General features: G+C 41.5%; 1 protein-coding gene across 1 annotated transcript; it reads left to right on the forward strand.

Annotated features, from left to right (window-relative positions):
* The first annotated feature begins 954 nt into the window (after positions 1-954).
* LOC138971396 (C-type isolectin Sp-CL4-like) lies at positions 955-4,348 on the forward strand. The gene is made up of 3 exons (XM_070344158.1): positions 955-1,090; positions 2,059-2,238; positions 3,832-4,348. Exons 1-3 carry the CDS (start codon positions 955-957, stop codon positions 4,059-4,061), a joined length of 546 nt encoding a protein of 181 aa, XP_070200259.1. The 3' UTR covers positions 4,062-4,348.
* Positions 4,349-12,174: the final 7,826 nt, after the last annotated feature.

A 12,174-nucleotide genomic window follows, 5' to 3' on the forward strand; every position in this document is an offset into this window, starting at 1 on the left:
TATATGTGATCACAAACTGATGGTTTACGGATGGTGCTTGTAAATGGACGAGTTACGGAAATAACTCTGTCGGGTTTGTATGGGATGCAAAAGAGTGAACACTCTTGCTTATAGTGGGTCAAACTTACTTTCCCACGTGGCATTATAGCCCAGTCACTAGCGAGGGGTGTGTCATAAACACGTGGACAAGGAGCACGTGTAGAAAGATTGCCTCGCTAAAATCAAGAGTATTTACTCTTTCATTTCAAACCCGACAGAAATATTTCCGGAGTTCGTCTACTGGCAAAATAAAGAACACAGGAGGTCAGCATTTCGATTTAAACAGCGTTATTTACATTTTCTCTTAAACTTTTCTAGCTGTGGATCTTTGATCATTAACAGCGCAATGAGTCAAGCGGTGTTCAGCGATGAAGAAAAGCATGAGAAATTTCATTAAAAGTGCTTGATTGCATTAAAGAAATTGATCGAAAAATAGGCACAGAGCGAGACATACGATCTCAGCGTTCCTTTGAAAATTCAAAGCATTGTCATTGATCAGAAAGCGCATTTGAATCCTTTGGTAGAAAGCGTATTGGATCACACATCAAGAATTCTGTCATCACTCTTCTGGAAGAAGACGACATTAGAGAGGAATTAGAAGGAAAAAACAAGTACAAGAGGAACGTCAACAACGACAAAAACACAACAACAACAGCAGCAACAACAACATCCACCGCCATCATCTCAAACCATCACCACAAACACGATCAGAAAATTAACAGCAACAACACTCAGTGAAAGTTGCCAGCAAAAATGCGTCTTTTGGCGATTTTGTTCATTGGCTTGGCTACATTTACTGGCCCTGCCGACACTAATACCACGGTAATTCAAAATGTCTGGCTTCGTACGCGCAAGGCGACTCTTCGTAGTACGGAATCTGCAGAGACCAATGATTCACTTTGGCCATTGTCCGCAATGCAGTGTGCAAGGTCGTGTGACCTGATGTCGAGCTGTGATGATATCTACTACGACTTTTCCTCGCGTCGCTGCTTCTTAGGACCCAGTATGCGGAACATGAATGATTCTGCTTCTGTCTCCACTAGCCGTTACAGTAAGTACAAAATAATAATAAACTTTCGTTTTCATTTTTGACCAAGATATGACATTTGACGCTGATCCACACAGCCATTGTTTTACGAGACCACGCCACCTAGCGGTGAAGTTGAACAATGACTGTCGACATCTGTGTCAAATGTCCGATTTGAGTCCAAAAAAACCGCAAATACAAAACAATATGTATTGATCAGTTCGTATTGGAGTTCTTTGATTTTCTTTTTTACGAGTCTGTGACAGTCGCCGAAATAAGTGCTTTAGTCGGATTCTGACGTTATATGACGCAAAAAAGGGACGTCCAATGTTCATTCGTCACATTTTGTCATTTTAAAGTGTAAACATGAATGTTGGTAGGGACATATTGCTCGCATAATTGTCGTACTGAACTTTGTTGGCTTAAGTTCGCTGTGCAAACTGAACAAATCATTTGGTCACTGAAATTCATTAAGTTTAAGAGAATATGCGATGGGTGGTAGGTCTCTATAAATAGATGCATATCAGCTTACAAAAACTATATTTTGCTTCCTACACGTTCAAATCAACGTTCAACTCGTAAAACACCATAACCTCCGGGTGAGTTAACATATCCATTAATACCATGCTAATGCAATGCGAACTGAAAAGAGAACTTCCACAAGCCACAAAATCAAACTAGATCTAAGAGCACAGACACAACCACACACCGACACAGAAGCAGGCAGGCAGGCAGGCAGACAGACAGACTAACAGACAGACAAACAGACAGACATACAGGCAGACAGACAAGCAGACAGACAGGCAGACATGCAGTCGACCCACACACACACACACTCACACACACACACACACACACACACACACACACACACGCACACACACACACACACACACACACACGGAAAGACAGACAGACAGGCACACAGGCAGAAACACAAAGCCACGCACACACGTAGGCCTATGGATGTGATACGCCTGCCACATTTCCAGGAAGATGTCCCATAAGCGCTGGCTACACGGTGCACAGCGGGCGTTGTCTGAAACTGCAGCGCACCCTGCCCACCTCTGACGCGGTTGCCAGGGACAACTGCTCTGCTGATGGCGGACATCTCTTCGACATTGTCACGGAGCTGGACAAGGAGGTCCTCTTTTCGTTCATCATGAGTCAGGGTGAGACAGTGAAATAATCAAGCATGGTGTGACAGAGTGAGACGATGTATTCATCATTCATGGTGTGACAGAGTGACGATGTATTCATCAATCATGGTGTGACAAGTCAAGTCAAGTCAAGTCAAGTATTTTATTGTTTAGGGCCCATAGGGCTTTGAAACAAAGATATAATTTTAACAAAAAAAGGTAACAAATCAGACAGTTAATATATGTATACAAATTGAGCGGACAAATACAACAATACTATACAACCAAAATAAATTGGCAATATACACTTCCATACATACAAACAAACAAACAAAATAAATAGGTTTAACAAAATCAGGTAAGAGATCAGACAGATAATATGTATACATTAAGCGGACAACGATAATATACAGCCGAAATAAATTGGCAATACCATTATGCCATGCATCTTTTGTAAAAACACAAAACAAAACAAAAGCATGTATTACATACATATACATACCAATAAAGAAACTAGATGTAACGCTAACATACTAAAATCATAACGTGGGCTACAAATCTTGCTAGCTTCATTAGTTTTATCTTAGATACAATTCATTAACTGTTCATATTTTAAACAATTTGGGTGAGATCGGTAATAAGGACTAATTAATTTTCTTCTTTCAGACACTATACTTTCGTCGGTACAAATGAACAAATAGTGAAACTCATCACCTAATTCATTTGTATCGCACATATCACACAATCTTTCATTTCTAGGAGCATTAAAAAATCTGTGCTGATGTATTGGCAACTTATGATTGCTTGTTCTAAATTTTGCTAATTTAACTTGGAATTTCCTAGGCAAACAAAGCAAATACCTTTCCAGACAAAAATCCTTTTTATATATTCTGTAATTAAAACACAAGCTGTTGGCGTTCACGTCAGTGTTCCATTCCTGCAGGATTTGATCTCTTAGCCTATGTTTTACAACGTTTTTAAAACCTGAGACGGCAAGACTCTGAGTTGTCCATAAATATGATAGACCCAACTTATTTAACATAGTATTGACATGCGACAACCAGGGCAATTTAACGTTTTGTACATGGTACAACTTCAAATGTAGTTTTAACATTAAACAGGACATCTTATTCGCACCATCGTTCATTTCTTTCATCAGTTTATACCAATAAACCAGTAACTGACAGAGTGAGAAGACGAACTCATCAATCATGGCGTGAGAGGTAAGGGTTAAGACAGTGAAATCATCAATCATGTTGTGACAGAGTGAGACGATGTATTCATCATTCATCATGCAGTAAGTTTGGTCTCACTTTTGATACGGATTTGTGGATGAAATCGGAATTCTGATGCTGGCCAGGTATTCCAATCACAGCCTTGACATATTTATCAGTCATCGTGCGCCTGAGTGAGACGATGTATTCACCATTCATCGTGTGATAGAGACGATGCATTCATCACTCACCGTGTGAAAAAGTGAGATCATGTATTCATCATTCATCATTCACTGTGGTAGTCGATGTATTCATTGTTTGTCGTTCTGTAGAGAGCGGTTGAGTGAAAAGATGTATTCATCATTCATTATTCATCTGTACTTTTAATAACCACTTATCCCTCATTCCACAGACTCCGTACCCAACTACCTGAATTTGGGAGCCAAGAGGCGGAAAGGGGTGTTCTACTGGACTGACAACTCCACATTGTCGGACGACCATTACCTCTGGAAAAGCTCGGAACCGAACAACTGGGGCGGGGTTGAAGGATGTGTTGGGCTCAAAGTGGCAACGTTGCAGCTCCACGACGTGAGATGCCATACGGAAGTCAAAGGGTTTGTCTGCCAAATTGACCTGGACTAAATAAAGGCTGATAAACTTGCCGTGAACCCTCGAGCTTGGAAGCACATGATGATGGTACTGTAGTCAGAGCAGAAACATTGGAGCTTTTCGACATCAAATGTATTGACGTCAAAGGGTTCCTTTTTGTCAAATTGACATGCACTAATGTTATCTTGTTATGAACTCAACTATTAGGCTTGCATTGATGTTGAAGGGTTCGTTTGACAAATTGGCGTGTGCTACTTGAATATTGTTTGACACGTTGTCCTATCATTTCTGCTGAATACTTTGGTGAAGCATACTCAGCTGAACACGAAATAAATGCTTCATTTATGAACATTTCGTGCAAGACGCGTTTGTGTGGTCTGATCATCTTTTTGGTTCGCTTCTTTGGTGTGGCAGTCGCTGTTTTCGTCATCCCACAGCCTGGATGATGGAAATGTCAGCGTTTGTGTGTGTTTGTTGCCAGTTGTTTCACGATCCACAGTGCATAAAGCCAATGTCGACACGATGAAACAACCCTAATTAAATAAAGTCAAACATAAACCCGTGAAGAACAAATTAAAACATTCACGTAAAATATGATTTGAGGATACTAGCCTTCATACTCTCTCTTTTTTTCTTTTTTTTTTCTTTTTTTTTTTCTTTTTTTTCTTTTCTTTTTTTCTCTCTTCTTTTTCTTTCTTTTTTTCTTTGAACCTCAGTTACAATATGACTCGCTACGAGTATGATACTGTGAGCGAAGCTGAACAGTTTAAACGTAAACAGAATGGGTTATAAATAATAATAATATCATTCTTTCGTTTAACATGGACAATCTTCGAAAATGTACAATATTTTCAATCAATTATAATTTAGCTATAATTCTCTCCGTCAACTGGCATTTGCACACTTTCTCTCTTTCTCTATCCTCTCTCCCCATCCTCTCTCTCCCTCCCCTCCCCTCTCTCCCTCTCTCTATCTTTAATCGTCCTCTCTCTCTCTCTCCCCCTCTTCCCTTCTCTGTCTCTCTCACCCTCCCTGCCACTCTCTCTCTCTCTCTCTGATACTGTGAGCGATGCTGAACAGTTTAAACATAAACAGATAGGGTTATAAATAGCAATAATATCATTCTTTCGTTTAACATGGACAATCTTCAAAAATCTCTCTTTCTCGCTCACTCTCTCCCACCCCTCCCTCCGCTCTTTCTCTACCTCTCTCTCTCTCGCACCCTCCCCTTTCCTCCTCTCTCTCTCTCTTCCTCTCTCAATCTCTCTCTCTCTCTCCCTCTCTCTCTCTCTCTCCCTCTCCCTCTCTCTCTCCCTCCCTCACTCTCCCTCCCTCACTCTCTCTCTCTCTATTACCATGGTTGTGTTTAAATGAATTAATAATAATGATATATTTTGCTGTTCGTCATAATTGTTTTCATCATTGGTTCACCTTAGTTAATACATTGACATTTGCAACGAGTCATTTACAATAGCATGATAGTACTGGGTTTCTCAGTCAAAAAGCCGAATGGAGAGCTCTCTTTCAAATATACAATTTGGGTCAAAGCCTTCTCCGTATTTGTATATACTTATTGACATTTTTGCAACAAGCAGAATAAAGTTAATATTTCTTATAGTTTGGTCCTGTTGCTTGTTCGGTTGGAAACCAAATAAAACGTCAGTTTCTTTTAATTTTATCTGTGAACCTGTTTTTATATAGATTTGCTTTTCTACGTTCTTCCAAAAAAGTGATATTCTTGGGCATTTAAAGAAAAAATGTTCAATGAAATCAATATCTCCACACAGACTACAGCGATTGTTTTCACGTTTTTTCATTTTGTGTAGTAAGATATTAGTGGGGTAGATATTATGCAATATCTTCCAGTGAAGTTAGCCTTAGTCGCTCTTCCTTGGTGCAGTTGTTTGCTATCATCCAATGATTTCTTTCTATTTTATAGTTATATTTATTCATCCAAAAATGTATTGAGCAAGGAGTATTTGCTTTTTGTTTGGTAAGTAGTGATCTAAATTTTTTGGGAGTCCAGTTTTTAAGAGATTGAGGTTCTAGAGAGACAGTCGCTTCTTGAGTTTGGTTATTGTCAGCTCGCAATGATTGCGCAATGAGCGCGGTTCGCATTGCATTATAATCAAACAGCAGAGCAGGGTAGTCCCCGATTTTTTCTGCAATACGTGCGAGTGGTAATAATCCCTCGTCTGTCCATATATCTTGGACGTAATTTATGTATGCATTTGTCCATCTCTTGAAGAACAGAGGTCTGTTTCTGTACATTATCTCTTTGCTATTCCAGAGACAGGTATATTTGAATTCAGTATTGGACAGGTATATATTTCTGAATTCAAGCCATTTAATTAGACATGATTTCCAGAATTTAGATTTGACTTTTTCGAGTCCTAAAAATGTTTTTGGATTGGCAGTAGCATTGAGGCAGCAAAGGTTTGTTCCAACTTCATTGAAGATGTAGGTTGGTATTAATTTCCATTTGGCAGATGTGTCTCTCTCTCTCTCTCTCTCTCTCTCTCTCTCTCTCTCTCTCTCTCTCTCTCTCTCTCTCTCTCTCTCTCTCTCTCTCTCTCTCTCTCTCTCTCTCTCTCTCTCTCTCTCTCTCTCTCTCTCTCTCTCTCTCTCTCTCTCTCTCTCTCTCTCTCTCGCTCTCTCTCTTTCTCACACACTCACAAACACACACTCACACAGACACACACGGACACACATACACACCCAATCACACACAATCACACACACACACACACACACACACACACACTCACACGCTCACTCATGCACGCGCACACACACACTCACACACACACACACACACCACACCCTCACTCATGCACACACACACTCTCACACACACACACACACACACACACACACAAACACATACACACACACACACTTTTCAGCGTAACCAGGCTCCCATACTCACCAAGAAAGAGACAAGAAAAGTTCATCGCTTCGAAATACGCAGGCAGGAAGGTAATAATGTTCTCAGTGTGTGTGTGTGTGTGTGTGTGTGTGTGTACGTGCATGCGGGCGTGCCAGCGTGCGTACGTGTGTTTGCGTGTGTGTGTGTGTGTGTACGTGCTTGCGGGCGTGCCAGAGTGCGCACGTGTGTTTGTATGTGTGTGTGTGTGTGTTTGTCTGGTGTGCGTGCGTGCGTGTGTGTGTGTGTGTGTGTACGTGCATGCGGGCGTGCGTGCGTGCGTACTTGTGTTTGTATGTTTGTGTGTGTGTGTGTGTGTTTGTCTGGTGTGTGTGTGTGTGTGTGTTTGTCTGGTGTGTGTGTGTGTGTGTGCGAGTGAGAGAGAGAGTGTGTGTGTGAGTGTGTGTGTGAGTGTGTGTGTGTGTGTGTGCGAGTGAGAGAGAGAGTATGTGTGTGTGTGTGTGTGTGTGTGTGTGTGTGTGTGTGTGTGTGTGTGTGAGTGTACAATGTTGTTTTGTTGGGTGTGGATATTTTGTCTAAAGTGTCCCAGTTTACTGACAGAATCAAAACCAGCGTCAAGAAACAGAGAAAAAATGCAATGTAATTGGCGGGGGAGGGGGGGGGAGGCTGTGCGAAGACGTGCAATATTCTAGCTGTTTAGGGCAAAACGGCGTGAAATTTGGACTGCTAATTGGTTAATGTAATCATGCTTTTGGTACAAAATATCAAAAGAATCTGACAGGTGTGTGGTCAGTTACAGCAACAACATTTTTCTCTGCTCGTGACAGCAATGACGTTCAATGCTCAAGGAAACAAAAGGCAGTACCCTAAAAACGCCATGGAACTATCTGAAATTTTGACTTTATAATTTCTTTGGGACACTTTTTTGTAACTAAACTGCAGTAAACTTCCTTTGGAATATGCCAAAGGTTGTTCACTTCTACTTGTAAATTGAATGTGCAACTACTTTGTGCTGTACAGTTACCCTCGTAAATAAAGAATCTCTGTTCATAATTGTATCATCCCTTTGCGTGGAAATGTCGGTCACGTTCTCCCTGTTGAAAATCGTGCTAGCAGCAACAGAGTCACGCTAACCCAGGTGTGTGCATGTTTAGGTGTAATCCGCCATCTGCGCTCTTCTATATATATATACGACTTGTGTGTGTGTGTGTGTGTGTGTGTGTGTGTGTGTGTCCGCGATGCACGCCCAAGGTTCTCGATGGATCTGTTTCAAATTTGGTGGCCAAATTCAGGTACACCACGGACACAACCTGCTCGATGAGATATTTCAACACGGGCTCTCAGCGCGCAGCGCTGAACCGATTTTGGTTTTTCTCTGGATCCATTCCCAGTAACTCTTCCTTATCGTCTCCAGTGTTTTCAGCGTTTATCTTCCTTCCTTCGTGTGGCGTCAATCCATATACCCGTTTCTATTTTTAGAAGGTCACTGTCGACAACGCTCAATCCATATTCCCGTTATACTATTTTTAGAAGGTCACTGTCCCGGCGAAGCCGGGTATTACTCTTCTCTAATGTTTTGCGCGTTTATCTCCCTTCCTTCGTGCGGTGCGCCGGCAAAGCCGGCGTACACCCGGCAAAGCCGGCGTACACCCGGCAAAGCCGGGTCGCTCGACTTCTTCCCGGCAAAGCCGTACCCGGCGAAGCGGGTATTCATCTAGTAGCAAAATATGTCTTTTTCGTGCCACAGTGGTTTCACGCGGGTAGAACATTAATTGATATCGTCTCTGAATCTGCTCATAGAGTTGACCCGTGTCCGTCACGGCCCGGATTTGAATCCGCGACCCGCTCTACCAACTGAGCTACCGAGCCCCTAAAAAGAAAATATTGTACTCCCTATGTTTTCATGAACATGTAGGATTTGTTCTGTCAAATACTTTTGGATATCATATGCGCGCTTTCTTGGTGACCGCTCGTCGCTAGGAAAGCTATGATTTGGCAAGAGTCTGTAGGCGAACATGATTCTGAAGGTGCTCGCCGCGCAAGACAACATGGTGTCTGCAAAGCTTCCAATCCCATTGGCTGTACATGGCTGTTCAACGCCGACTGCAGACGACCCTTCCTGTTCAAAACCAATCGTGTTTAATTCTTGCCTGAGCAGCACAAAATCCTTTCACACCCTCGCTCGAATCAAACTTTCTTGCTTGTATTTCTTGTGTATCACCACTCCTGTATAAGATGTATTTTCTTCTACAGATTGTATTGTCTTTTGGGGTTGGTAATAGAGGTTATAGAAATGTGTGTATAACTATGCTTCTGATTCTGCTTTTTGATATTGTACATTATTTGTTTTAAATTGTTGTGACATTGAGAATTCCCGTGTGCAAAGTAAGGTCTATTTTGAAAATGTTGGATCATCGCGAAAAATGCTCGGGTGCTTTTTGTTAATATATATTTTTGTTGTTGCTTGTTGTATGACCTAGCAGAGTAAACTAAGTGTGTGTTGATGCATAATAAACATTCTGGTCACTCTTTTAACTAAAGCATTTATTCATTAACGGTTTCTTTCTTCTCATCTCAACGGCCAGAGACCTATCCATGCTTTTACTTGCGATGTTTACATCGTTCCGATTGAACATAATCACATTGTGCACAAAAGTTAAAGCTCATTAGTATATGAGTGTGTGTGTGTGCGTGTGTGTGTGTGTGTGCTTGTTTGTTTGTTTGTTTGCTTAACGCCCAGCCGACCACGAAGGGCCATATCAGGGCGGTGCTGCTTTGACATTTAACGTGCGCCACACACAAGACAGAAGTCGCAGCACAGGCTTCATGTCTCACCCAGTCACATTATTCTGACACCGGACCAACCAGTCCTAGCACTAACCCCATAATGCCAGACGCCAGGCGGAGCAGCCACTAGATTGCCAATTTTAAAGTCTTAGGTATGACCCGGCCGGGGTTCGAACCCACGACCTCCCGCTCACGTGTGTCTGTGTGTGTGTGTGTGTGTGTGTGTGTGTGTGTGTGTGTGGGTGTGTGTGTGTGCGTGCGTGCATGCGTGCGTGCGTGAGTGCGTGTGTGCGTGCGTGTGAGCGTGCGTGCGAGCGTGCGTGCGTGCGTGCGAGCGTGAGTCTGTGCGAGTGTGTGTGTGTGTGTGTGTGTGCGTGTGTGTGTGTGTGTGTGTGTGTGCAGAGCGGTTCCCAGAAAACTACTGGACATACCTTCATGAAACATTACGTAGAAATTCTACCAGATGATAGTGTGTGGATTTTTTTCACATGAACGACTTGGCCTTTGTACTCGCAGTAAGAAATCAATGGTGAAATGCCATTTTTGTTTGTTTTGAAAAAGATCTTTTAAGGGCAAACACACACACACACACACACACACACACACACACACACACACACACACACACACTCACATACACACACACACACAAACTATTATTTTTGGATCCAGCGAATAAGATAGGATGTAGTCGAGCCTTTTCTTATCTTGTTCATAGCAGAAACAATGTGCAATTGCATGCATAATGTAAAAGGAAAGTTTCGTTTACAATGTACAAGGTACAAGTGTGAAATGTAATCCCATCGTCCGGGTAAAATTGTTAACCTAAAGCTACAAAATAAAAATAAAAGTGAGAACGATTTTTTTAGTTGCTCCATTGCTTTTCTCGGCAATTTCGTTTCTCACATTCATTGTGGAAGAAAAAGATCTACCCTTAGGTTGCTATTTGAGCGTCTTCCTTTCTATGGATACACACAGTCATGTATTGACAGACTTTTGAATATTGAAAGTCGATATTTTTTCAAACAGAAAAAAATACAAAATATCAATTTGCCACACCGTGACCCCTCACCCCCCATCCCCACCCCGCCTGAACTTTCTTAGAGAAGCATGGTTTGCATTGACCGAAACATGCAGACAAAGAGAATACTAAACTTATGAAAAGGAAAGAAAAGAAAATATTGCCCAAGGGAGTTGGAATGTCAGGGGGAAATCCATAATGCTGTACTGGTGAATCCATAATTGTCATCAAGGAATCCAAAACAGATAGATTGCTACGTCCTCAGACTAAGGAAAAAAAAAAAAACAGACCGGTTTTACTTTATGGTACGTTTAATCATTCACCGTCGATCTTCGTATCTTTGAAGTTAAACAATATAGATGGACAAATGACAGTGATGAAAGTATGATCACTTGGGTATGTTTTCCTTGAAAGTTGGCAGGATGCACGATTCTCCTTGAATTAGCATATCCAAGAAACGGAATCTAAGAGAACATATTTTCATCATTACTATTTGTTTCCTGTGTAACTTGTTTTCCCACTCCTAAGATCGTTGATTGAGGTTCCAGTGGTTGTTTTGTTGTGTCAATCATTAAACGTTCCATAACCTAACAATTTGGCTATTATGTCCAGTGGTCGATGAGAGTTTGAATTTGAAGGGATCTGTTATGCCTTATGTTATGCTCGATTTCTTACTTTGCTATTGGTAGTTCGGTCGTAAAATCTTAAGATAAGCTTAGCCCCCACTTTAGCCTACAATTCTCAACCAAGTGTTCGAGGTATGGGAAGAAAAGTATTCTTTGTACAGCAAACTTCTTGAGTCCATCTGTACATTTTTATCCTGTAAATGAATAACGAACTACATGCACAGTGACACCACGGAGGAGCTCAGTGGCCGCATCGTTTGCTGTTGTGTGAGCTTTAGGGCGAATTACGAATACGTCTGCTGTTTGAACACCTCTGGCGCGGCTCAAATGAATAAGCTTCACAACTCTCCTGCCTCAACCCTCAGCATTACTGTCATTGGATATTGGTAAGTTTCTTAATTATATAATATGCTTGTAGCACATGTGAAATTCTGCAGTGGTTGACGAAAGCTAATCTGGGCTGTCCCGTCCGCGCGGATGCAATAAAGGCAACCCCTGAAAATATTACAAGGTACACGCTCAAAATGATTCAGTTTCATTTTATTCTCCCAGATACTCGATTTTGTCTGGCTTTTTCTGCCTTTTTTCTTTCTTATTTGTTACAAATTCAAAGCCTAAGAGACAATTATGAAAACTAACTCCCGTAGACTGTAGATAATAATAGAAAATAGGGAGTTTACCCAAGATAAGATATTTTTTAATTAAGTTTTTCTGTAGGTGCAAGCAGTGATAAGGCCAGAAACAACAACATGAATAGGGCTTAACGTGCTTCTTTCTGCGATAACGACTGAAACATGACCATGGGGTATTAGTCTTTTTTCTCAA

This window comes from Littorina saxatilis, linkage group LG1 (assembly GCF_037325665.1).
Source record: "Littorina saxatilis isolate snail1 linkage group LG1, US_GU_Lsax_2.0, whole genome shotgun sequence".
Taxonomy (NCBI): domain Eukaryota; kingdom Metazoa; phylum Mollusca; class Gastropoda; order Littorinimorpha; family Littorinidae; genus Littorina; species Littorina saxatilis.

Excerpts from the sequence above, each read along its gene's own strand:
- LOC138971396 (XM_070344158.1), top strand. The coding sequence starts at position 955 with ATGCAGTGTGCAAGGTCGTGTGACCTGATGTCGAGCTGTGATGATATC. Across the intron at positions 1,091-2,058 it reads TGTCTCCACTAGCCGTTACA|GAAGATGTCCCATAAGCGCT; the intron begins GTAAGTACAAAA and ends CCACATTTCCAG. Across the intron at positions 2,239-3,831 it reads TTCGTTCATCATGAGTCAGG|ACTCCGTACCCAACTACCTG; the intron begins GTGAGACAGTGA and ends CTCATTCCACAG.